The 24,513-nt window shown below is 34.0% G+C and overlaps 2 protein-coding genes across 5 annotated transcripts in view; one reads left to right on the forward strand and one right to left on the reverse strand.

The window, feature by feature from the left end:
- Positions 1 to 3,840, reverse strand: part of LOC111504943 (TBC1 domain family member 31) — a 47,079-nt gene extending 43,239 nt beyond the window's left edge. For 3 of the 4 annotated variants that reach the window (XM_074186209.1, XM_074186205.1, XM_074186208.1), the window contains exon 1: positions 3,494 to 3,839. In XM_074186209.1, coding sequence (XP_074042310.1) covers positions 3,494 to 3,591 — 98 coding nt within the window. In that variant the 5' untranslated portion in view covers positions 3,592 to 3,839. Of the gene's footprint in view, positions 1 to 3,493 lie in introns of all 4 variants that reach the window. The other variant, XM_074186207.1, reaches the window with a different exon arrangement.
- Positions 943 to 20,962, forward strand: LOC111514898 (glutathione S-transferase). The gene is made up of 5 exons (XM_074186212.1): positions 943 to 1,098; positions 8,500 to 8,659; positions 16,166 to 16,333; positions 17,938 to 18,080; positions 20,735 to 20,962. The coding sequence occupies exons 2-5, from the start codon at positions 8,524 to 8,526 to the stop codon at positions 20,927 to 20,929; spliced, it is 642 nt and encodes a 213-aa protein (XP_074042313.1). The 5' UTR covers positions 943 to 1,098; positions 8,500 to 8,523; the 3' UTR covers positions 20,930 to 20,962.
- Positions 20,963 to 24,513: the final 3,551 nt, after the last annotated feature.

Consider the following 24,513-nt stretch of genomic DNA (forward strand, 5'->3'; position numbering starts at 1 on the left):
AGTTGAAAATGTGACAGCAAACTTCCATTTTTATGAACAAACTTTCATAGCCTACTGGATTAAATTAACTTAAATTCCAAGCGGAGAGTGATAAAAGTTATTGAAATCAAATTTGGCTATAAAGTAATACATGCATCGATATAGAAAATTGTAAATATTTCGAAAACGATCACCTCCAGCGTTGTTGAGGAAGTGTACCTTTTTTACTTGGAAAAGGTGTGAGAATTAGGTTTTTTCATGAAAAGTACCAAAAGTTTGGTGTCAAAAAAATTAGGGCAATTTGAAATAAATAACGACAGGCGTACACAGCGCCCTCTAAATGTTACATGAAAATTAATACGAAATTATGATTTCCCACGTCAAAAAAACCCCGGGTACCGAATTTCGTGCAAATAACTTATTTTTTGTAAGAGTTATTTTCAAAAAGCGAACAAAAAATTCAATTTCAACACCCCGTATCTCCGAAACGAAGCATTTTCGGACACTAGTTCCTATAGATTTTTTTTCTTACAATTGTCTCAGGAATACGTCACTTGAATATTCTAACGTACTTATGTTTCACCCTGTATAGCCAGTCCACTTACTTTGGTTCTATCTACCTTCACTTGACAACACTCCGAAGCCACCGATTTATAGGATCCCCCTGACGTCACATTTTTTCGCGTTCGATTGTCTGAAGTTTTATCATTTCTATTTAGTTTTTGATATTTTTGTGTTACGAAAATATCTGTATATGTGATAAAGTCCCGTTGACGCATATTTTTGAATTAATAAAACTTTTCTTCAGCAAATACCACTGACCAGTTACATGTTTTTCAATGTTCCCCCAGTGTCAAATTATCACAGTGAAATTTTGTGCCAACATATTTCATTTATTCTTCACTTGATCTGCAGCCTGTATATGAAATGCTTATCTAATCGTGGATAGGTCTTTAAAAATAATTCAATCTAATTATAATATGCTTTTGAAAACATGTATGGAGTAATATTTTGATTAAATATTATGTTATCAGAATAAGAAAAAAAAGATAAAAGCCACACTTAGCAACCACTGGCCTTATTCTGATAAAGTTGTTAAGCTAGCAATATCGGGATCTGGTGAGTTTTGAATAAATATTCCTTTATATAATTTTATGACGCTGAAATATAATAAATTTATTTTCAATAGATGTTTTTCGTAAGATGAGTCAATACTTTTCAGACAGTGAAAGGTTATACTGACAATAAAATCCATAGTTGTTTTATGAAATCGAAAAATATATTTTTAAAATTATGTAGTTTGTCTGTCTGTTGCTTGTACAAAAGTTTTGCTGTAATCACAAAAACAAGATATCGACATGAAACTTGTATGAGTACTTGATTCAGTAGTGGTTTGATCCTATCAGATTTTGAAAAGAATCAGAAAATGTAAAGGGGTTTTCACGAAAAACTTACCGGTCTGAAATCTCCACAGCCACTGTAGATATAAAAAAACTTTATAACGAATTTAATAGATATTTACTTCCACCATGCTCTAATAGTACCGGAAATATTGACGTAATAAAAATGTGAATCAATTTTTGTGAAACGACTGAAAATATTCAAAATAACTAGGTTTAATTTGTCTCCAAAAGTTATGAAAATATTCGATTTTTTTTTTCATAACTGTAATTGTTTCAGCAAATGGGGACTTTAATGATGATGAATCGACTTGTTTATTGAACTTGCAAAACCGGTTTGAAAATGTGTTGCAACTTCGTAAATGAGCCATTATTTCTCGAGGATAAAAAAAGGTAACTGAGAGTTATCCCTGTACCATCGCGGACTTTTTTGTAGACCTTTTCAAGGTGTACAATACTGTAGTACATTTTTTTTATTCTTTTCGTATAGGGTTCAGCCAGAGTTTGCAATGTACGCGCAAAAAATGTGTTAATTTACGACATCTCATGAGAAACCTTTATTATTATCACTGTTTCTCTACTATATTATGCCTGTTATGATTCTTATGCAGATTATGTAAAACATGTTATTTCTTACGAATCAGTAGCGAGTTGTCTTGGAAATCTTGAGAAGAAAATTAGACTAGATAATTTAGGAAATACTTGCTACATGAATAGCATTTTACAAGTGTTGTTCATGACGAATTTCAAGAACGTGGTTTTAAAGATGACCGAGAACGATAATGTTTCCTACTTATTCACCAAATTCACACACCTGTTCATGCAGCTGCAGTTTCGTAAGAATGTATCATCTTTCCCCCCAACCGATTTCTTGGAGTCTGATGTCTACAAGATACTCGTTAGGACAACAAGAGGATTGTTCCGAATTCTTGGGGTTCTTGTTGAATACTCTTCGTGAGCAAAACAATAGCAGAATCAATACTCCTGACCGCTCTGGATTGAATGATTCCGTACAGTCTATCTAGTCTTGTGTTTGTTAATCTTTCGGTGGAAAAATCCTCACTTGTCTACTTTGTAGTAAATATTCAAGAGGTAGCAAAACCGTATGTGAATTTGTGGAACTTCAACTAGCGTTTCCTAATATGACTAATAACCAGTCCGTGCAAAGCTTATTGTTAAATCATCTAAAAATGGAACTTTTAACAGGTAATGATCGACTGTATTGCCAAACATGCGCCAAACTAACTGACTCAACCTCTGACGGAAGCACCAAACTCTTACGAAGGTTCGAAATAGATGAACACTTGAATCTATCAGACCACTATTATAATATTCATGCAGTCACTGTTCACTGTGGTTCTGGCGTTGAATTTGGTCATTATTACGCCTTGGTCATAGACTGGTTTAAGTTTGACGATAGTCGTGTCACTAAGTGTTCTGGCGATGTATTGAATTTATTGAAGCCTCTGGAGATACCCTACATTTTGTTTTATGAGAAAGAGGACATTGGCAGATCAAGATCTTCAGATGGTGTGGTGCTGCGAGTTTTCCTGCAGCTTAAAAAGCAAATGCGCCACTGGAATTAATGAAGTCGCCCTGGAGCGCCAATTAATTTTCGTTGTTGTTTTATAATTTCATGATTTGTATTTTGGAAATGTTATTACATCACTATTATGCATGTTATATACATATAAACCTTCCTCTTGAATCACTTTATCTATTAAGCATACATAGAGACAGACAGGGGAAGTGACTTTGTTTTATACTATGTAGTGATTGATGTAATGTAAAGCGGCCTACACACATAGGAACCTGGTTCGTCACTCCTTACACGCAGTGGAGGGGAATGTAAACAACGGTTCGCCATTCATTCCAACAGTTGGGATGAGTTTTTCGAAGATTTCAGCTGCTATTGTTGTATTATGAGTTAGGGGATTTTACGATCGCAATGGACCAAGCAGTGGCTTCGTGAGAGAAAAGTTGTCTCACCTCAATCTCTAATATCATCTTAGGGAGAACAGTGCGAAAGATTTCACCTATTATTCAACAATCACCGAAACAGAATTCAATTATTCATTGGAACTTGTGACACCCAACATATCAAAACAACTCACATGAGAAAGTCGATATCGGCCGAACATCGCCTCGTTTCTATATTCCGCCATCTAGCTACTGGAAGAAACTTGGACGACTTAAAGTTTTCGTTCGCCATATCACCACAAGCACTATGAAAAATGGCGAACAACGGTTCCTCTCCTCCACACACAGACGAAGTTGGTGCGCCCTGACGGTGAACCGAACAAATGTTTTCCAATCCGATTTAAGACCAAGTTCGTGAGAAATTGTGGCGATCTTGGTTCGTTAAACACCACACACAGGGGAACCAATGACGAACATGGTTCGTTTGAACCAAGTTTGGCGAACCAGGTTCCCATGTGTGTAGGCCGCTTAACATAACCGCGATTAGTGGAGACGAAAAACAACTGCATTTTATTCGTATCACTTTGATACGCGTTATCGTGAGGCGAGTATCTATTTGTAACAAATGGCAAACATGTTCACGTTTGCTTGATGAAAATTATTAACATTATCCATGATAATAATCAACCAATATTCACAAACAATGTATCTTCATTGGTAGTAATAGAATTACTACCCTAGAATCAAAGCCTTTCCTGATCCCTCGATTATAAGGACCTAAACGACTCAAAGAGTTTTTCTTCAACATGCGAATCTTTTTTTCTGGAGCCTGTCAGTCTTGAGGAATTAGTTGATGCGATAAAGTATCTCAAAGACAGTAGTTCTTGCGATGTACACGACCTAAATAGGCAGATGATAAAAAACAGTGGCCTACATAATCGCAATTCTACTATTATCATTAATTAAAATGGTTCTAAATCTTCACTGGATAATTACCGTCATATTAGTATAATATCTATAATTGAGATTATTTTGAAAAATCATTTTTATTCTCACTTTGAAAAACGGTTATACTTCAATAGTCTACTACTCAAGTAGCTGACGATCTAGTGTCCAACATAGTCGAAGATTTTGATCAGGAAAATCACTCTTTTTTGACTCTAAGTATATGACCCGATGAAGGATTTTGACTGTGTATTGCATACTATTTTTATTGAAAAAATGAGTTACTAAGGTGCCAAGAGCATAGCTCTCAAGCTCGTCCAGTCCTATTTCGATGTTGTTGTGAACAACATAACGTCAGACCACTATTTAGGAGCATCCACGCAAAAGTAAACAAATCCATTTGAAATATATCTGCATAAAACGATATTTTTTGCTGTAGCCACAATTTTCGAAAAATTTTGATTTTCATTTTTGTTGATTTTTTTTTAATATCAGAAAATATGCTATAATGTTTATTTTATTTTTGCTAAAACATTAGTGGAGTTTTTCGATATAGTGATATGGATTTGTTTACTTTTGTACCGTTTTGCTTGACCAGCCTGTTGGAATTGTTCTCTTTTGACTGACATATAATAAAAGTCTTTTTAAGCAGAAACATATTTATTAAATCACCCAAGAAAAACATTACAAATAAACAAAAACTTGTATTCCTACTTGAGAAACTATCATGAACATTAAAGGTGAAGCGCAGGATCTTCTTCACATAAACAGTCGCAACCTCTTCCCTGTTCTACATCTTCAACGTTATCTTCTTCTATCATCTGTGTAGCATTTCCAATTATATTGCCATCAATGATACTTTTATACCAAGCTAGTTCAGGATCTGCCCGCCAGTCAACATTAAATTCCGCCTTCAAAAGACGTTCAACCATTAGCGACTTTTTCAGGTGGTAAGTTGCATACTAAAGGTACCTAGCTATTCCAATTCATAATTGAATAAGAAATACACTAAAAAATAAAACCTTTCACGCCGTTCCCGCTCCCTTTTAGTAGGTTTCCGTTGTCTTTTTCGAGATCCACTGTTACCCTCACCTACTAAAATCAAAGAGTCAATCATTTCAAAATATATCAATGAAGCAATCACTAAAAACCAGTAAATTACTCCAAACACTTCTAGCTGACGCAATAGTGAAATATGTTTGCAGGCGTGGTGGTCTCTATCGTTGCCTATGGCTATTACCCAAAATCTGTACACTGTTAAATACAAGATGGCACACTATGTAAATTATTAGGCAGTTCTGAAATACTTCTGGATTTGTTCAGTTTTGCATGGTTCATAATAGCGCATTCGTGCAAGGATTTGTTGCTTTTTGAGAGAAATTCTGCTGAAATTGACGCAAATTAATGGTTTACAGATTTGTTGCTCTTTGGTTGACATTCCTGATTTCGCCTCATCATTGTACAAGGATTTATGTACTTTTGGATGAATTTGGGCATAATTTCATAGAGATGATCGAGGTCTACATGATGCAATATTTATCTCATTTTGTGGTGAATATGGGTTTGTTTACGTTTGCGTGGATGCTCCTCTATTGTTCTTGATACATATCAATGATATATGTAGTTTAATGAAACCAGCAAGATGTACTTTTGTTTGTAGATGATACGACTTTATTATGTTCTAACAAAGACTTAACCGGCTTACAACTAATGACGCGAGATAGCGAAACATTAGCAAATAATTGGTTTGCTGCTAGTGAGCTGACTCTGAATGAAAATAAAACTCAAGATATGATTATTGTATTTTTCAACTAAAAGTATACATTTTTCTGGATTCGTTACTGATAATAGATTGAGCTGGTCTGATTATATCAATGCTGTGACTCGCAAATTTTCTACTGTTTTATTTGCCCTGAGACGATTAAATAATGTGGTCAGCTTGATGACGTTCAAAAGGTCCTATTATGGAATAATTCACTCAGTTACGGTATTCTGATTTGGCGTCATTCAGGTAACTCCGTTAGTGTTTCAAAAAAGGTCATGAGAATAATCGCCAAAGCAGGTTACAAAGAGCTCTGTCATCTATTTTTTATTCAACTTGGCATCATGCCACTTCCTACATTATCTACAGGGTGTTTCAAATTCGAAGATGGTTAAATTGGGGCAAAGTTGCGCATTTATCTGAATAACAATATGTCGTTGAGAAAGTTCTGAAATTCCGAGTATATCCGGAGATATCCGGAAAAAAGGGACATTTCGGAAAATGGTTTTTATTTTTTTCCTGGCTTTATTTTTCGAAAGATTTGAAAATAAATTGCAGTTCCACATTGCCACTTTTTTTCTGCTACATAATGGTGTTTTCAGATTTGTTATCCGACGGTTCGTCTTCCGGCCACCATCATCAACTTAATTTTTTATTATAGGCGATACATTGAATTCTTTCTGTTTTGAATAGAACCAGATTTTACCTTTTCAATAATGTATCATAAGTTATCATTCTTTTTCGAAAAATTGAACATATAAAAAAACATCAATTCTTATCATAATAGGCTTTGACTTTGATGTTTGTAAAAATTTGACTTTCAATTTATTACACTCAATGACATTTTGTTATTGTACCTACAAGTCTTTGAATTTTGGGCGAAAAATTCAAAGATCACATTTTCCCGGAAAACAGGAAAATCAGGTCTTCTCATTAGCCAATCACAAAATTCTAATCGCCTTTCGGGATCACCTGGATGCGATTTTTAAGATATGTGTATTTTGTAACATTTTAAACTGCTTTTCTCAGATGTCTCCAAGAAATTGTATGACAAATATTCATTTCGGAGGAAATTTGACGTGTAAATTTCCCCGGGTTCATGTTTATCTGTAAATTATTAATTTTTATTAAGAAGGACACTATTTCTAACTTATCTTATACATAACACATTTATCAATTTTTTTTAGTTGCCTGGTCCATTCTGACTCCGTATTTTTTCCTCGGATTTTCAAATAAACCAAACTCGGTGACATTTTGATCCAATAACTTGAAAATAGTTCGATGTGGTTGTCGTCTTTCGGGATACAGGTTTGAATACATTTCCGTTGTCCTAACACTGTTTCTATCGAATTTGTAATAAATTTGTTTGTATCATATCTCTTTTTTCTTCATTCGTAAGTCACTTTCCGACAAAAATTCAATGATTTGTACTATAACAAAATGTCATTGAGTGTAACAAATTGAAAGTCAAATTAAGAAACATCAAAGTCAAAGCTTATTATGATAAGAATTAATTTTTTTCAATATCTCCAATTTTTCGAAAAAGAATGAGAGCTTATGATACATCATTGAGAAGGTGAAATCTGGTTCCATTCAAAACAGAAAAAATTCAATGTAGCGTCCATAAAAAAAAATAAGGTTGATGATGGTGGCCGGAAGACGAAACGTCGGATAGCAAATCTGAGAACACCATTATGCAGCAGGGAGAAAGTGGCAATGTGGAAGTGCAATTCAGTTTGGAATCCTTTGAAAAATAAAGCCAGAAAAAATAAAAACCATTTCCCGAAATTCCTGTTTTTTCCGAATATCTCCGGATATACTCGGAATTTCAGAACTTTTTCAACGGCATATTGTTAGCCAGGTAAATGCGCAGCTTTGCACCAATTTAACCATCTTGTTAAATTTGTCAGACATTGTGATATTCATGTATATGGAACGAGATCCATAAGTTTAATGAACCTGCCCAGAAATAAATCAAGAAAATTCACTAAACTAACACATATTCATCTTCACTCGTCTCAGAAGTCACTAAGCCTTGCAAAATTCAAATATTCTATCAAACAGATTCTTTTTATAACATACATTGGAATACATTGACGTGACAGGGTCTTTTACTTGTGAGAGACCTTATTAAATACTTGGTTCATTTATTTTATAATTATACTTTCAATTCACATACACTCTTCACTTTTATATTTTTTTAGTAGATGTTTTTATCTTTGTAACTCCGAACAAGGGTTCTGTATTCATGACTTGCCATAAATATACTATAGTATGTAAAATGGTCTATATTTAAAAAAAATGTTTACCTGTTCCAAGTCCCAATTATTGATACGATAAAAACTTGAAATACTTCCGGAATTGAATATTTATATCTCACAACGAGCGTAACGTAACGCTGTGACGTTGCGGGTCATTTGTTACGATTGGATACGCGCCTCAACCGAACGAGGTACGAAACAACGCTTCATGCAACTATCTATTATATTCCAGGTGAATAAGTACAAATAATCCAATATGGCGCCAAAATTCAGACTTCATTATTTCGATTTCACCGGCAGAGGAGAACCAATTCGCATTCTTTTGACGTACGGTGGATTGGAATTCGATGATATTCGCATAGAAAAGAAGGACTGGCCCAAGGTCAAACCAAGTGAGTATTTATAATAATATTTGAATCGTCAGATAACCTTTCTTTCAGGAAAAGCGATTTCAATCATAAGTTTCATTATAACTGTTCCATATATTCTTTTTTTTTTCGATAGGTACTGATGCATACGATGAGTGCTAAGATATTATTTAACACTCTTAGAGCCCATACATTGGGTCTCTGTTGAATTCCTGATTAGTAAATTAGAGCCGTTGAATTAATCATATTCAATTTAATAATTATTATTAGCAGGACCCTTCACTTTGTGACATATTATCAATCATTGACTTTGAGTGTATGCTAGTAAACTCAAACTTTTGAACATTTTGGTTCTAGGTATCTGAATATTGTTGAAACTCCATCTGGTATCTGGTATTTGTAGAGTAGGGAGGGTGAGTGTATACTCACAGCACTTAGGCCACATGTGACCCATTGTACATCCTCCCGAGGAGTTTTCCAGGTCATTAGGAGATATCTCCTTTATATTGGCAGGTGTAGGCCAAGACTCGCCGAGCACACACTCTCTTTGGCAACCTTGTGGTGTCTCACGGTGGCCTCGGCGAAGGTTCTGGAAGGTGCAGCGATATTATTGTCGTTGCGCGGCTTCTTCAACCTTCTTGGGGTTCCCTCCGTGGAGGTGCACAAGTGCCTTGCCTTCATTTAAGGCGGAGCTCTTGGCTCCCGCCGCAGGAAGTGTCCTTGCTGTTGGTGGTGAACTGCTATGTCCGGCCTCATTCTAAGCGATAGATTTGGGTGGACATTTCTGTTCATCCCCAACCACCGCCTTAGATTGAGGTGAGCACTTCTGTCCAGCCTCGGGATTGATTTTTGTTGTGCCTGTTTTGTTTGTTTCATATATATGTGTTCCCACGAGTAGCAAGGGAAGAGTTGGTTACCTCTGGCAGAGCCCCGCATTACCAGAGGTAGCCTGATTACAATGAGGTTTCTCCCAGTTCTTCAAGGGGTAGGCTGGTCCACGGTGGCATGTTTTGCAAAGGCTTTTGGGGGGTTTCAGTTCCCCTCATCCTACTTATTTCTGCCACTGACCAGGAGTCTGGCGACCTCGTCCGTAAGGCCACATTGGCCAGTCCCCTGGCCGTTCCCCTATCCTATTCACCTGGGGACGCGCCCGATAGGTAGCCTAACCCACGGGGAAACTCCATCTGAATATAGAATGAATTTACATGAGATTGATGAGCTCTTCGAAGATGATGTCCATTTTATAGAAATGCAAATAACATACACAGAGTCCGAGTCACTACAGAAGGAAGTTTTTCTATTTGGATATTCAATTGGCTCTTGGTACCGGAAAAAATGTTATTTGAATTTATATTTATATAAGAAAAATCAAAAGCTTTCGATGTAGATATTAGGTGTTCCTCCACTAAATGAAAATGCTAATTCAAAACTGATTCGAAATGATCATTTTTGAGTATATTCTGATAATAATTCATTTAACAAAAGTATTTTTTTTATGGACGATTCGGAGTTTTTATTGATATTTACTAGGACTCTTCACCTTACACGAATCGAAAAACTAATTTCTTATGGAGCAGTTTATACAGGAGTAGAAAAATATAATTCCTAGTTCACTTCGATATACAGGTCGTTTTTTAAAGCTGATCCCATTATTGCCATCTCGGAAACGGTATCAACGACAAGGTCGGTTAAATTGGACCAAAGTTTACTATTTTGGGGAACTAAAATACTCCCTTTTCAGATGGGGAACCTCAGTGGTTATTTCTGTAATATTCGCCAAAAACTAGAATGGTCGAATTTCGTTTTTTGACTCTACCGCCTCGATTTCGAATTTTCGATACTGTTTCATATGCATGGATAGTGTTATTAATTTTGTTGAAAAAAAATGAACGAAAAGTCGCATTGCAAATTGATTTGAATCAGATTACATCAAATATGACACAGTATTGAACGTTGCTCTGCCTTTTTCTCATATCATTCGAAATGGAAGGGGCAGAGTCAAAAACGAAATTCGTCAATTCTAGTTTTGTCGAATATTTCAGAAACAACCATTGATATTCTCGATGTGAAAATATATTATTTTAGTTACACAATATAGGAATTTTTTGTCCAATTTACCAGACCTTGTAAGTCTTACCGTTTTTAAGATAGCAATAGTGGTATCTGCTAAAAAAAGACCTGTAGGTATGTTACTGCGCGAATTCAATATATTTTTTTCAAAGAATTGAGAGTTTTATTTTTGAAACATATAGGTCGAAGACATGCTAATGCTATAACTTCCATATGGAAATGAAACAACTTTCGAAAAGAAAATTCTGAAATATAGCTGATTTTTCATTCTGAAGGCGAATCAAGAATTGGGTTTCCAAAACGTCTAGAAAGGTACCAAGTTCTTTACTGGGCAAATTTATTGAATGTGACAACTTACTGATGAACAGAACTTCCCTTTTTGACAAAACGTGTTGAATTCACGCAGTTACGAACTTGATATTTCACTAAGCTTCGGCTAACTTTGTGCCTGTCCTGCTGGGGACCGAATCAGGTTTTTAGACTTCGACAGAGCCGTACTCTTACCATCTGACCTGAAACACCACTCACCATACAAACTAATCGGCTTCCTTAAGGAGCAGGGTTTATTTGGTCGAGTGTGAATATATGTGAGCCACAATAAACCCTTGCGGATTGCGGTGGAGAGTTGAATAAACCCACTCGCGTTGGACCTAACCTAATCTAACATCAGCTTCGGCATACAATTAAATAAGAGGTTATTTTATTCAAATTCTATAACTTTATTTGATAACACAAATTACACTGAATAAATTCAATATTTATTTTTGTTTTTTGAATTTTCAGTGAAACTTAACATATAATATGTATTTCCTCTATCTCAATTACTAAAATAGGCTGAAAACGATTGAGAGTTGTGAGTGAATGAGAGTGAGAGAAAGGGGAAAAGAGAGAGTTTGCAAGAGGGAAAGCATATCAAAAGAATAACCAATATTACTAGAGTTTTTTCCCAACACCAAACCGTTATTTTAACACCTCGACACGTGTTTCGATCACCAATTGATCATCTTAAAGAGGAAGAAAAAACTAAGTATACTTACAATGTTATCTTTATTTATACCATAGATATCTCTTCTAGGTACATGTGTCTTTAGTGTCTTATATTAATTTCACAATATTGATTTTACAATTTTACAATGTGTGCTTATGTAATAGTCAATATTTTAACAAGCTTTATAATATACTATTAGGTATTGGTCCACCATCGTTATTCATATTATTATGTTCACCTATGTCTACATACCTATTTCGACATTCTCATAGGCATCTAGATGCCTGTTGTTGTAAACTTGTCTTACTAATCTCAATGAACTAAAGTATATGAAATGGTTTTGTTGCAAAATATGATGGACGACTGCTGATTTTTCTGGTGCTCCATATTTTAGGTGAGCTAAGTGTTCCTTATATCTTATTATTTTATACTATTTATATTAGCTTCACCTGTATGTATGTATGTTTGTTTGTATGTCAGTTTGTTTATAATTATCAAGCTCGGGATCTGTATCTGAGAATTATCGACATTATTGCTTGATCTATTCGCGGGCAGATGGCGCTGTACTTAACGTAAAAATAATTCGAACCCACTTTACATGTATGTATTATTTTCAACTTTTTAGTTCGATGTTCTTTAAAAGCATGTTTTTTAAACTATATTTTTTTAGATCTTTTTGTCAGTTCATAACATTTTGCATCGGACAGACAAAAATATCTTATTAAAATAAGATATAAGGACCACTTAGCTAGCACACCTAAAATATGGAAGACCAGAAAAATCAGCAGTCACCTATCATATTTTGCAACAAAATCATTCCAAAGATTTCAGTTCATTAAGATTAGTTAGACAAGTTAACAACAACAGGCATCTAGTAGCCTATGAGAATGTAGAAATGAGTAAACATAATGGTATTATGAATAACGATAGTTGACCAATACCTAATAGTATACTATACCGCGTGACTCACGGTCGATGGTAGGTTAGACGTTTCTGGAAAACGCAAAGCATGATTTTTCTGAAAATTTCACCTCTCACATTTCCTTACCTGTTCTATCGATCTAAAATATTTTCAGCATTGCGGCGTAGCCACTTTCATCAAAAAGTCCTAGAAACTTTATTTTTCTAAATGGAACACCCCGTATATCAATTCATTTTTGGAGTCGCTCTGGCATTTTAATACTTTTTTGTCATCTCTATCTGTTTTCGATATAAATAATAAATTGTGCTAAATATGGTCCAAAACATAGACTTAATTGAAATTAAGTACATCAGTACTCTCAATTTATGAAACAAAAAAACAAACTCGAAATATTCAAATAACACCAAGAAATCGACTCCATATCATACAGGGCGTGCTAAAATTACTATTATTTTCATTGTGCATAAAAGTAGTCAAAAGTTCATTTTTTCAAATGAAACCCCCTGTATATTACTCGGTGAATTGAAAGATTGTGAAAAATGCTTCAAGATGATATATCATGTCCCTATACCTAAATCGTCAAGTTTTCTCAATAAAGTCGCTTCTTCTAGAAACATTATTTTTTATAGAATTTGGATTTAGGTAGCAGTGGAATTATCAAGCTTATAGCAGTTCGGTTACTTTTATAAGTAATTTACAAAGAGTTATCGACGGTGTTTCGAATCATCTTCCAAAATGAATACAAATATCGATTATTCAAACGAAGTTCTTATGAAATTATTTATTATACACATGAACAAAGTGATCAAATCATTGTCAGAACGTGTAAAAAACTCAACCAAATGTATCCTGAATTAACACCAATGAACGAGAGGAAGTTTGTAAGGTTACAAAATAATTTCCTTAACTATGGCTCAAAGTTTCCAGGGAACAACTGTACCAAAAGTCAGTCATTTCTAGGTAAAAAGTAAGATTTGTGGGGTAAAACATGTGAAAGTATAGACAATAACAGAATAGGATGATTCAAAATAACAAAATTGTAAACAAAATATCACATTTTCACAATAAATGTTGAAAATGTGGTCCATTACATTCTCAACACTTCAAAATGTTTTTTTGTACGCGGTTGCTTTTTCAATTTCCTGGGGATCCAGATCTTCGATACTCCGCACTATTCGCCGTCGCAATTATTCTTTGGTAGGCACTGGAGTACTGTATACTCTTTCTTTTAAAACACCCCATAAAAAAAGTCAAGTGGCGTGAGATCGGGTGATCTCGGTGGCAAATACCACGGCCCTAAACGCCTAAACCAACGATCGTCGAAGAGTTTGTCAAGTTTCCTGGAAACTTCCTGGGTGGAATGAGCTGGCGCTCCGTCCAGTTGAAACCACGAATTCCTATATTCCTCTAAAGGCAAATTTTCAAGAAAATCGGTTACAAACGTCCTTAATATTTGGAGATATCTCTCTGCATTCAGTGTGTCTTCATAAATAAGAAAGCTAATTTTATTGTTCTTCAGAATACAGAAATCATTCAGGTGAAATTTTTCTTGAAAACCCATTTCTTTTGGAAAATGAGGATTATGATCAGCCCAAAAATGTTCATTCCTTCTATTGAAAATACCATCCCTTGTAAATTTTGATTCGTCGCTCCAAATTATTTTTGACAAAAATTCCCGATCTTCCTGTGTATGAATCAAAAGGAATTCACAAAAATGCGTTCTACGTTCGAAGTCTTCTGCTTTTAGAGCTTGAACTTTGGTAAATTCATACGGATGCATTCCGTGATTTTTCAAAATTCGTTGTACTGAAGCTTCTGGATATGCATAAAAATGCCATAACGTAAACAGTATTGTCCTCATTTGAAGTAACAGGTTTTGGTAATGTTGAAAGCGCTTTTAACATGGAGCCATAGTTAAGGAAATTATTTTGTAATCTTACAAACTTCCTCTCGTTCATTGATGTTAATTCAGGATACATTTGTTTAAATTTTCTACAAGTTCTGGCAATGATTTGATCACACTGTCCGTGTATAATAAATAATTTCATAAGAACTTCGTTTGAATAATCAATATTTGCATTCATTTTTGGCGATTTTTTGAAACACCGGCAATAACCATTTATCAATTACTTATAAAAGTCACCAAACTGTCATAAGCTTGATATTTCCACGGCTACCTAGAAATCAAATTCTTTAAAAATTATTTTTTGTACTACTGTTATTGAAAATCTCTTTGATAGAAACACTTCAATCAGAACACCTACCAAAAAATCATTTAGAAAAGTTCACACATGCAGTTCGTGCTATTGGTAATATTAAATCCCTGTGAAGTTACTGACGATGACGGAGTAGTATTCAGTCCAACTGTAGAAAGTCCTTCATGACTAACCAATAATCCTCCTTAAAATAACATGAGTTGGCGTATGTAGTTGTAACATATGCATTTTAATCCAAAGATCGTATGTTCAAATCCCATGGACCCTATAATTTTTTTTATTATCAGCAGTAACGTTATACAAAAAAATTTGTATGATACATTTGTTAAAAGTGATTTTATTTTGCTCGTGAGTTTGCTCCACTTGCTGACGCTCGTTTTGCAATAATCCCCACTCACAAAATAAAATGCCACTTTCAACACTTGTAGGTAAAACGTGAATAACTATTTTTCCACGAAAACGGCTTTATTAAGAAAACTTGACGATTTAGGTATAGGGACATGTATATAATCTTGAAGCATTCTTCACCATCTTTCAATTCATCGAGTAATATACAGGGGGTTTCATTTGAAAAAACGAACTTTTTGACTACTTTTATGCACAATGGAAATAATAGTAATTTTAGCACGCCCTGTATGATATGGAGTCGATTTCTTGGTGTTATTTGAATATTTCGAGTTTGTCCAAACTATCATCAAAATATCAACTTTTCTTGTATTGAGAGTACTGATGTACTTAATTTCAATTAAAGCTATGTTTTGGACCATATTTAACACAATTTATTTTTTATCTCGAAAACAGAAAGAGATAGGTATAGGACATTATTGACAAAAAAGTATTAAAATACTAGAGTAATTCCTAGAGCAATATACGGGGTGTTCCATTTAAAAAAATATAATTGCTAGGACTTTTTGATAGAAGTGGCAACGCCGCAATGCTGAAAATATTTTAGATCGATAGAACAGGTAAGGAAATGTGAGAGGTGAAATTTTCAGAAAAATCATGCTTTGCGTTTTCTAGAAACGTCTAGCCTACCATCGACCGTGAGTCACGCTGTATAGCTTGTTAAAATAAAATTTTCATTATTAGATTCACCCGACTATTACATAAGGACACATTGTGACATTAATTTAAGACTTGTAGATAAGGCAATATTGTGAAATTAATTTAAGACACTTGAGACGCAGGTACCTACAAGAGGTATTCTATGGTATAAATAAGGATAACTTTGTAAGTATATTTAGTTCAGTCTTTTTCTTGAAGAATTTCATCCACAAGTATACTAAAATTAAGTATGCCTTCGGTACTCAACTAGAATATTGCAAATGTTTCAGGCCTTCCTCTTGGACAACTACCCGTTCTGGAAATCGACGGAAAAATGTACCCACAAACTACGGCGATTCTGAAGTATCTGGCTCAACTGGTCAGGCTTGATGGTGACAATCCATTAGATAACCTCAAAATCAATGTCGCTGTCGATACTCTCGTAGACCTACAAAACAGTTGAGTGATATTTTTCATTTATTACATGATTTAGTTTCTACTAGATCATCGAATATATCAGGCATTTTTTTTGTTGTGATGAACACAATTGAACTCTCATGAAAACATTCCATTGTAGAAAATGATTATACGATATTGTAGAGTGTACCAAGTCGCAACTAATAAGCAGAAGTTTCTTAAGTCTTGAATATATTATACAATACTGATGATACCTACAGTTAAATTTCTCTTTAAACATATCAACATACCGAAGCATTAGGTAACAACGGTGTCCCGTCAATATCGTTATAGTGTCAAAGATGATAAAATAGCATTCGTGATGCCAAATTATGTCGGTGGATATAGGTGGAGACTGCAAATGCTGGACATGCCAATATCAAATGCTTGAGGTTCTCAGGCTCATTATGGCATGCCCTGCATGTGGTGCAGGTTCGGTAGACTACGGTAGATTAAAGTGTAGATATCATCCTGACAGGTCATGATGAACCCGTCAGCTTCCGAGCAAATGTTAGATGATTTGATTAGCCAAGGTCTTCAACCATGTAGAGAAGGGGATCCAAACTCCTGATGACTCCACATGCTCCATCCAGAACCATTCTGGATGGAGCATACTCAAAATTCTACAACCTCCCTATTGTGGGGGGAAGTATAACTGTGGAACCGATGATTTAAGATGCAAATTTTTATGAGAAGCATTATTTTCCGGGTCTTCATGTAGAGTTGGTACAGCTATTCCCGAGTCTATTCCAGTACTCAAAAGAAGTGTAGTACAACTGGAGCTTTGGTCTTCTCCGACAGTTTAGATGACGAGATCTATCGGAGTTTGTGCTGTTATTTGCCGCCAAGAGGGTTCTTCACTGAGTTCACCTCTTGTGAGTGGCGTTGTAAAACCCTGAGGATGCATTGGCCTACAAGCTGCCCAGATTTTCATCATTATTACCCAAAATCATGGGGTAAGTGATCATTGGGTCCGAGAATCATGTGCCCTAAGCATGCGCAGTCAGCCAATAATTACAGTTTTATGCATTTGTCCGTCCAAAATTTCTGCCTTGCTGAAAGTAACATTTTTGGGGAAATTACTTAATTTGCCCCTTTTTTAATTGAAAGGAGGATATTTTCGAATGAGGAGGAAAAAAATAGTTTTTGGAAAAAAGCTTTTTGCCTTTCTTCTTTTACCTATTTATACAAAAAGTAAGAAAAAATTTCGAAAGAAGGAATAAAGCAATTAAGTTAAAAATGAAATGCGTAGATCAGTCATAGAAGTTTGTTTCATATTCACTGGAAGAAAAGTTTGCGGCAAAACTACTTTCACATCAACATTGATGTACACGAATGACATAAACATTGATTTACACGAAAGACATGCGCATTGATTTATACGAAACAACTACTTTCGTTTGACTTGTGGGCAGTGCAATTTGTTTGTTTTCAATTTCTCAACACCTATTCTTTCAGGAATCGACCAATTAAATATTTGTAAACATATCACAGGGTGCTTTTGTTTCTTTTTGAAACCACCTTTCTCACTGTCTATTTTAAATTTCGTATTGTTCTCAACAACTCTGTTTGATCTATGTAACATGTATACTGACATTTATTACAGAAATCTACGAATTCACTTTTGAGGAAGACGCAGCTAAGAAAAAGGCTTTTGGAGATAAGCTCTACAATGAAATCCTCCCATATTATTTGTCAAGGTTGGAAGAGAATGCCAAAAGTAATGGAGGACATTTAGGAATCAACAGAGTGAGTAAATAGTTAGGATATGAATCAAATACAATCGCTTATATACAAACAAAAACCTCGAAATAAGTAGTGTTTCTTTTTCAATTGCCAATTTTTCAATATTTATTCGGAAGATATTACGTCATCGATTTTGAGGTAACTGAAGTATAAATTTTGAAACTTTTTATCCCCAATATCTTCCTTTCAGGAAATTTTCGAAAAGGGCAGGTTTCGAAGAATATTGCTAGCCTTCTTACTTTAACCGTTCAAGAGAGGTAGATCTCACACTTCTAATCTCGAATGAAAAGGGAAATAAGTGACGCATCGCTCCGAAGAGCTTTGAATTTTCTTTCGAATTAGTTTTCTTCACCAGCATTTTCTAATAAATTGTGTTGAACTAATTCAGAATAATTTAAACCTACTTGTAATGAGAATAATGGTGTTCAAGTTATTACTTCATTCAAAAGACTCCTTTTTATAAAAATGAAGGAAAATGTGGCACCATTCCATTCCTTCAGTAACAGAAATAAATGTTTTTCTCGTTGGTACTTTTATGTACACTAAAAAAATTTTTGAATCGCGAGAAAGAAATATCACAAATGAAAAGCATGAAAAGCCTATACTCATACACTCTAATTAACAAGTATATGTTTGAAAGTGGTTGACAATGTTTCATGGTGAATTTTATTAGTTCGGACTTTTATTGTCTGATATGATTAAACTATGATTCAAAATCTATAAAAGAACAAATAAAATCAAAATGAATAGCTAAAATATCTTTTTTTTCTCTAATTTATTCGGCCGTTACTTGATGAAGATACATAGTAATTTCAAAAACGACACCTCACGATTTGATCTCCACAAACTTTATTTGAAAAATATATCACAATATGTTTCGCTATGCACCTGACTATTGCATAAGGACACATTGTAAAATTAATTTAAGACTAATAGATAAGGCAATATTGTGAAATAAATTTATTTTTTCTACACCTGTACTCTAACAATACACTTATATGACCATAATCCGTTTCATAATGATATCTATTATGATACAGATTTTTCATAACGATACAGATTATCAACCAATAGAAACCCATAATTTTTCAATCAAGAATCCTGTTCCTTTGTTTGTCCTAGATTCTAACCTAAGTAACTAATTGCTTTATTTGTCAAAATCAGTTTTCATATTACCTACCTATATTATCAAAATGTCTAAAAACAGCGATATAGAAGGAATGCCATCGACTCCAATATTTTAAAAAGATCAGATTAATTACAGTTGTTATATTCAATATAAATATAATTAGAATCTTTATAGTTTTCATATATCCATGATAATACCATTAAGTTTGTGTTTTTTTTAAAATATGAGTTAATTACTGTAAATGTGTTCAATACAAATATAATATTTATAGTTTTTCATTATTTATCGGGTTCAGAAAAAGTAGCGTATGCAACTCTCATGTAATGGTTATTAATACACTCGCATATACCATACAAAACTCGCCTTCGGCTCGTTTCGTATCCCGGTTAATGCTCGTGTCTTAATAACCATCATTACATGATCGTTGCATAATATACTATTATAGTGCTTGTTAAAATAATAGTCTTATTATTAGATTTACCTGACTATTACATAAGGACACATAGTAAAATTAATTCAAGACTAGTAGATAAGGCGATATTGTGAAATTAATTTAAGACACTTAGGACGCAGGTACCTAGAAGAAGTATCTATGGTATAAATAAGGATAACTTTGTAAGTATGTTCAGTTTGATCTCCACTTTGAAGATGATCACTTGGTGATCAAAACACATGTCGAGGTGTTAAAATAACGGTTTGGTGTTGGGAAAAAACTCCAGTATTATTCATTTGATATCTTTATTATTTTCATTTGTTTTATTGTATTTTCACCTCAGGTTTTATTGCTTAATATAATTGATATTTTAGTTTTTCATTCTAATTTTATTTGTTCTTTCACACATTTTGATTCACAGTGGAATTAGGTATATTGGACAGTGGAAGTCCGAACTAATAAAATTGTTGACTAAATATCTTTACAGTTCCAACTTTAAAATTCCCCATCTTTATTTTTCAACGGGAGAAGATATCAAGGTCGGACAAAGTTACTTGAAAGGCATTACTTTTAGTAATTTTCAATAAAAAAAAAACAGGTATGAGGTCACTCCTCTATAAGATTGCTTGTTCAACTTTTTTTTTGTCAAATCAGAAGGAAGGTGTTATGATACATCATTCACTGGGTATTTTACTTCACTATACGAAACTAGTTTCCTTTTGTTGGGGTATTATGGCAAATTTTTGGGGTAATGCCCCCACAGAAAATTTCGTCATATCTGCTGAGCTGGCGGGTCAATCTAAGGGTCAAAGTCTACTTATCATTTTCACTTTAGATAGTTATATACTCTCACCATCGTATCTTTGTATAGCATCTATCACTTTAACTTGAGAATTTTTCGTAGCAGAAACAAACCATCATCAGTAAATGAAATCATTGAAATATATTTGTAATGAATTTTGGCAAATATTCTTTATTTTCCCTGATGCTCTTTTACAACTTTTATGGAAAGCTAATAATGAACATTTTCATATGATGTTTAATAATATATTGAGTGAAACAAGAAAAACAATTCAACCCAGTTTTATTTTGTAGTTGAATTGGGCTGATGTCTATATGGCAACCGAATATGAAGGCTACATGAATTTCTTCGACAGAGACGTTCTTACGGATTATCCGAACTTGCAGAGAGTGATCAGGTCTGTCTTAACAGAACCCCGGGTACAACAATGGATTAGAAAACGTCCAAGGATTGCAAGTTTCACTTACGACTTGAGAAATCATCTGTAAACTTTTGATTACATGAAATTTTCGAAAGTGAAAGAGTTTGTTTATTTATTTTTTGTCTTTGAACAGTCCAAGGAATAGCCCCTTGATTTTTTGCTGCATGTTTATTAAAGACCCTGCATATCTAGATGAAAATACATTTAACAGTAAACGAGTATGGAAGAAAAATGATAACGGAGATATTTTATTTTAAAGTACAAACAACGATTATTTTTTATTCGTGAGTATATCATGAACAATGTTTCTATTGGTATCAAATACATACTTTGTAAAGATGGTTTTCATCAGGTTAATATTATTTATATAATGATATTTATATTTATATCAATAATACCTAACATTGAAATTTTCAACACATAAGATCATAAAACTCTTTATAAAGAAAGAGCTTTACCATGATAATGAACTCATAAATCTGGAACTATCATTGTAAACACTATTTACCGATCACCATCAACAATCTTCACTTGAATGTAAAAAAATGGAAATTTTGAAAACCACACATCTATATTCAATAATTACTGAGGCAGAAAACTGAAGTCAAAAAAATTACTATATAATAACAGAACATATCATGACATACAAAAAAGTAAATTACAGTCATGCAAGCAATTTAGTGGGAATGCCATTGCGATGTTAAATAATGATTTCAACCAATATAGAATATTAATTTATCATGAGAGGACCTTATTCAAGTGTTTTGAAAAAATGAGAGCGATCGTCCAGTACTGTCGAAATTTGAAGAATATTTATAAGGAATATAAATATATACATGTTGGAAAAAACTGAGCTTTCATATGGACACTTGAATATCATATTGTAATGTGTTTTTGTAGCTTCATATCTCAAATATTCATTTTACTGTGTCGTGGTATATATATATATATATATATATATATATATATATATATATATATATATATATATATATACATTTTTGTACTCTATACATTAATGTTGTTCATTTTTTCTACATTTCAATTTTTCGCCCTTTTCAACTCATTACTATATGATGTCGTTGAGCGATTTTCTGCCAATTTTTCTCTACGAATTCAAATTGAACTAGGCATTTCGCAAAGATAGTGCTAATGAATGCAATGTTCGACGTTGGTGTTCGAAATTTCGTTCCAGAGATTTTAGCTTCGAAGATGAGGACGGTGTGTAGGATGGTCAGCTCCCATGCGGTTTTTGATGGTTGAAAAAGTATTGGAAAAGTAAAAAACGTCGAAAAATAGGTGATCCACGATTTGAACGATCAGCAAATGAATGTGATACGACCCACACGAAATTGTGAAAATACAACTATATTAATACGGTAGAGAATTTGGAAAAAAATATGAAAATGATAATGAAGATGAAAATACTAAAAACAATTTTTTTTTATTATAACAACAACGCCTTATGAAGTCATCAGTGTTATAGAACACTGTTATTATATAAGCTATACAGTAAGAAAACTCCCGGAAGCGATGAATTGAAAGCCGAAACGTACAAACTAATTGTGCATCAGACCCTCTTGTTCAGATCTTTAAACCTCACTAGTGATTCCAATCTACAAAAATGGTGACAAAACAGAGGTCAATAACTATAGGCCAATTTTTCAAAAATTTATTGAAATCTCATTAACAAATTATAACAGAAATATAAACTTCTATTGGATATTCCGTGTTAGGAATCATACGTTAAAAGGTAAGACTTCGTTAGTCCTTAGCTCGCACAAGTTTCTCAACTTCTGAGAGTTGTCGTTCCTATGGGAGCGACAGGTGATTAACGGAAAAACAGATTTTAAACAGATTTTCAAACAGATCTAATTTGGCTACAAGCAGAAAAAATCAACCCAGGATGTTGTTCTAGAAGTGACATCGGACATATTATTATATGAAACTTTCAATCATAACAGATCATGTCTCACAGTGTTTATAGACCTTACTAAGGCCTTTGACCTTCAGCCACATAATACTACTCTCTACTATAGAAAAGAAAAAAACAGAAGAATATGCCTGGAATTATTTTAAACATATTCGATTGATCGAGAACAGTGCGCCAAACTCAGGGTCACAGAGAACGGTTCTGGGACCGATCTTCTTCTTGTTATATATTGATGGCAGATGATACTGACATAAACCACAAAGAGAATAACTGGGAAGAGCTTAAATATACAGTAGAAACATACTTGGCCACCGTTTTCAACCTAGAGATCAACTTCAACAAATTTTCCGTATCTCCGTATCTGCTGTGCTCCTCTCCTTCAAAAAATAAATTTTTATGTACCACGCCTAAACTCAAGATACGAGGAAATATTTCATTGTCAGAGTAGTAGAACGAATGTGAATCTCAAAGCACCCGTAAAATTAATGTGTTATAATTTTAATTTAGTATGTATCATGTGTGACACTAATGGAAACTCTTTGGACTTTATCAAGGATTGTATCTTACATAGAACCCTTCATTAATAGTTTTTTTTATATAATTTTCAATTGTTTTATGTCAACTTCGTGAAGGCTAATTCATTTTTAATATGTCTCAATTGAATCTAATTATATTATTTCATTTATATTATTAACATCATTTGTACTTTGTCAATTGCATATGTAATATGTGATTTAATTGAATTTTATTTTTTTCAGTATATTTTCTTTAATATTTCCTGTAAATGGGTGTACACCTGTTGGAAATAAAGTATATCTATCTAATACATAATGAATTAAAAGTCATCCGAAATGAAATGACATATCTTGGAAATATAATAGATAGGCATTCAAGGTGGAATATGCACATATACTTCGTTCAAGTTACATTTTATTCTATACAAGTTCAGGCAGTTGAATAATCTTCTAATATCGAAACAGAAAAAAATGTATACTTCGCTCTGGCTGAAAGTCACATAACAAACAGTATATCACGAGCGGGAGGAGTATCGAAAATCCTTTGACGTATTTCAGAAAATATTTCTGAAGATAATGTTGCAGGAGGAATCGAAATTTTCAAATGACTTTATATATCAATAATAAAACAATATTTGACATATGAATTGTATAACAAAAATATTGATATCAATTAGTTGTCAATTCGTTTACAAATGAACTTTCGATAATTTCGAAGTTTTTTTTCCACAAATACGACTATTTTCTGGTGGGTGATCAGCCATTCACCAGTAGTTACATATTTCCTATTAGTAAGTGCGTTGGTTGTAGTGCGCAAGGACCCTCCAGACTTCTGGTGAGTACGTTCAAACTATCACTTTCACGGAATTGTTCATCTCCAACCCTTGGGATATCAAAGGGTGTGAGTTTTTCGACAGCAGTATGGAGGAACTGCTTGACAGCCTGATGACCAAGGACAGGTGTGAAGTAATTACCTTCATGGGTTTATTGCTTGATCGCCTGGGCCTGAGTCCATCAGAAATGCTAAGGGACATCCCCGTGGTGGCAGTTCGGTAGCCCTTTGGCCCTCCACCAGGGGCCAAGGAGCTTCTTGACATCACGGAATGTATCCTCCAGAGATACTCCCGTCGGCACCACCCTCTCTGATCAGTCTGAGACAAACAACAACGACAATACGATCAAGCCTCAAGAACCGGTTAACAA

The sequence above is a fragment of the Leptinotarsa decemlineata genome, unplaced genomic scaffold, assembly GCF_025532065.1.
Source record: "Leptinotarsa decemlineata unplaced genomic scaffold, Ldec_3_MD MMD2_tig00078422_RagTag_RagTag, whole genome shotgun sequence".
Classification (NCBI taxonomy): Eukaryota; Metazoa; Arthropoda; class Insecta; order Coleoptera; family Chrysomelidae; genus Leptinotarsa; species Leptinotarsa decemlineata.

Excerpts from the sequence above, each read along its gene's own strand:
- LOC111514898 (XM_074186212.1), top strand. The coding sequence starts at position 8,524 with ATGGCGCCAAAATTCAGACTTCATTATTTCGATTTCACCGGCAGAGGA. Across the intron at positions 8,660-16,165 it reads CTGGCCCAAGGTCAAACCAA|GCCTTCCTCTTGGACAACTA; the intron begins GTGAGTATTTAT and ends CAAATGTTTCAG. Across the intron at positions 16,334-17,937 it reads TCTCGTAGACCTACAAAACA|AAATCTACGAATTCACTTTT; the intron begins GTTGAGTGATAT and ends CATTTATTACAG.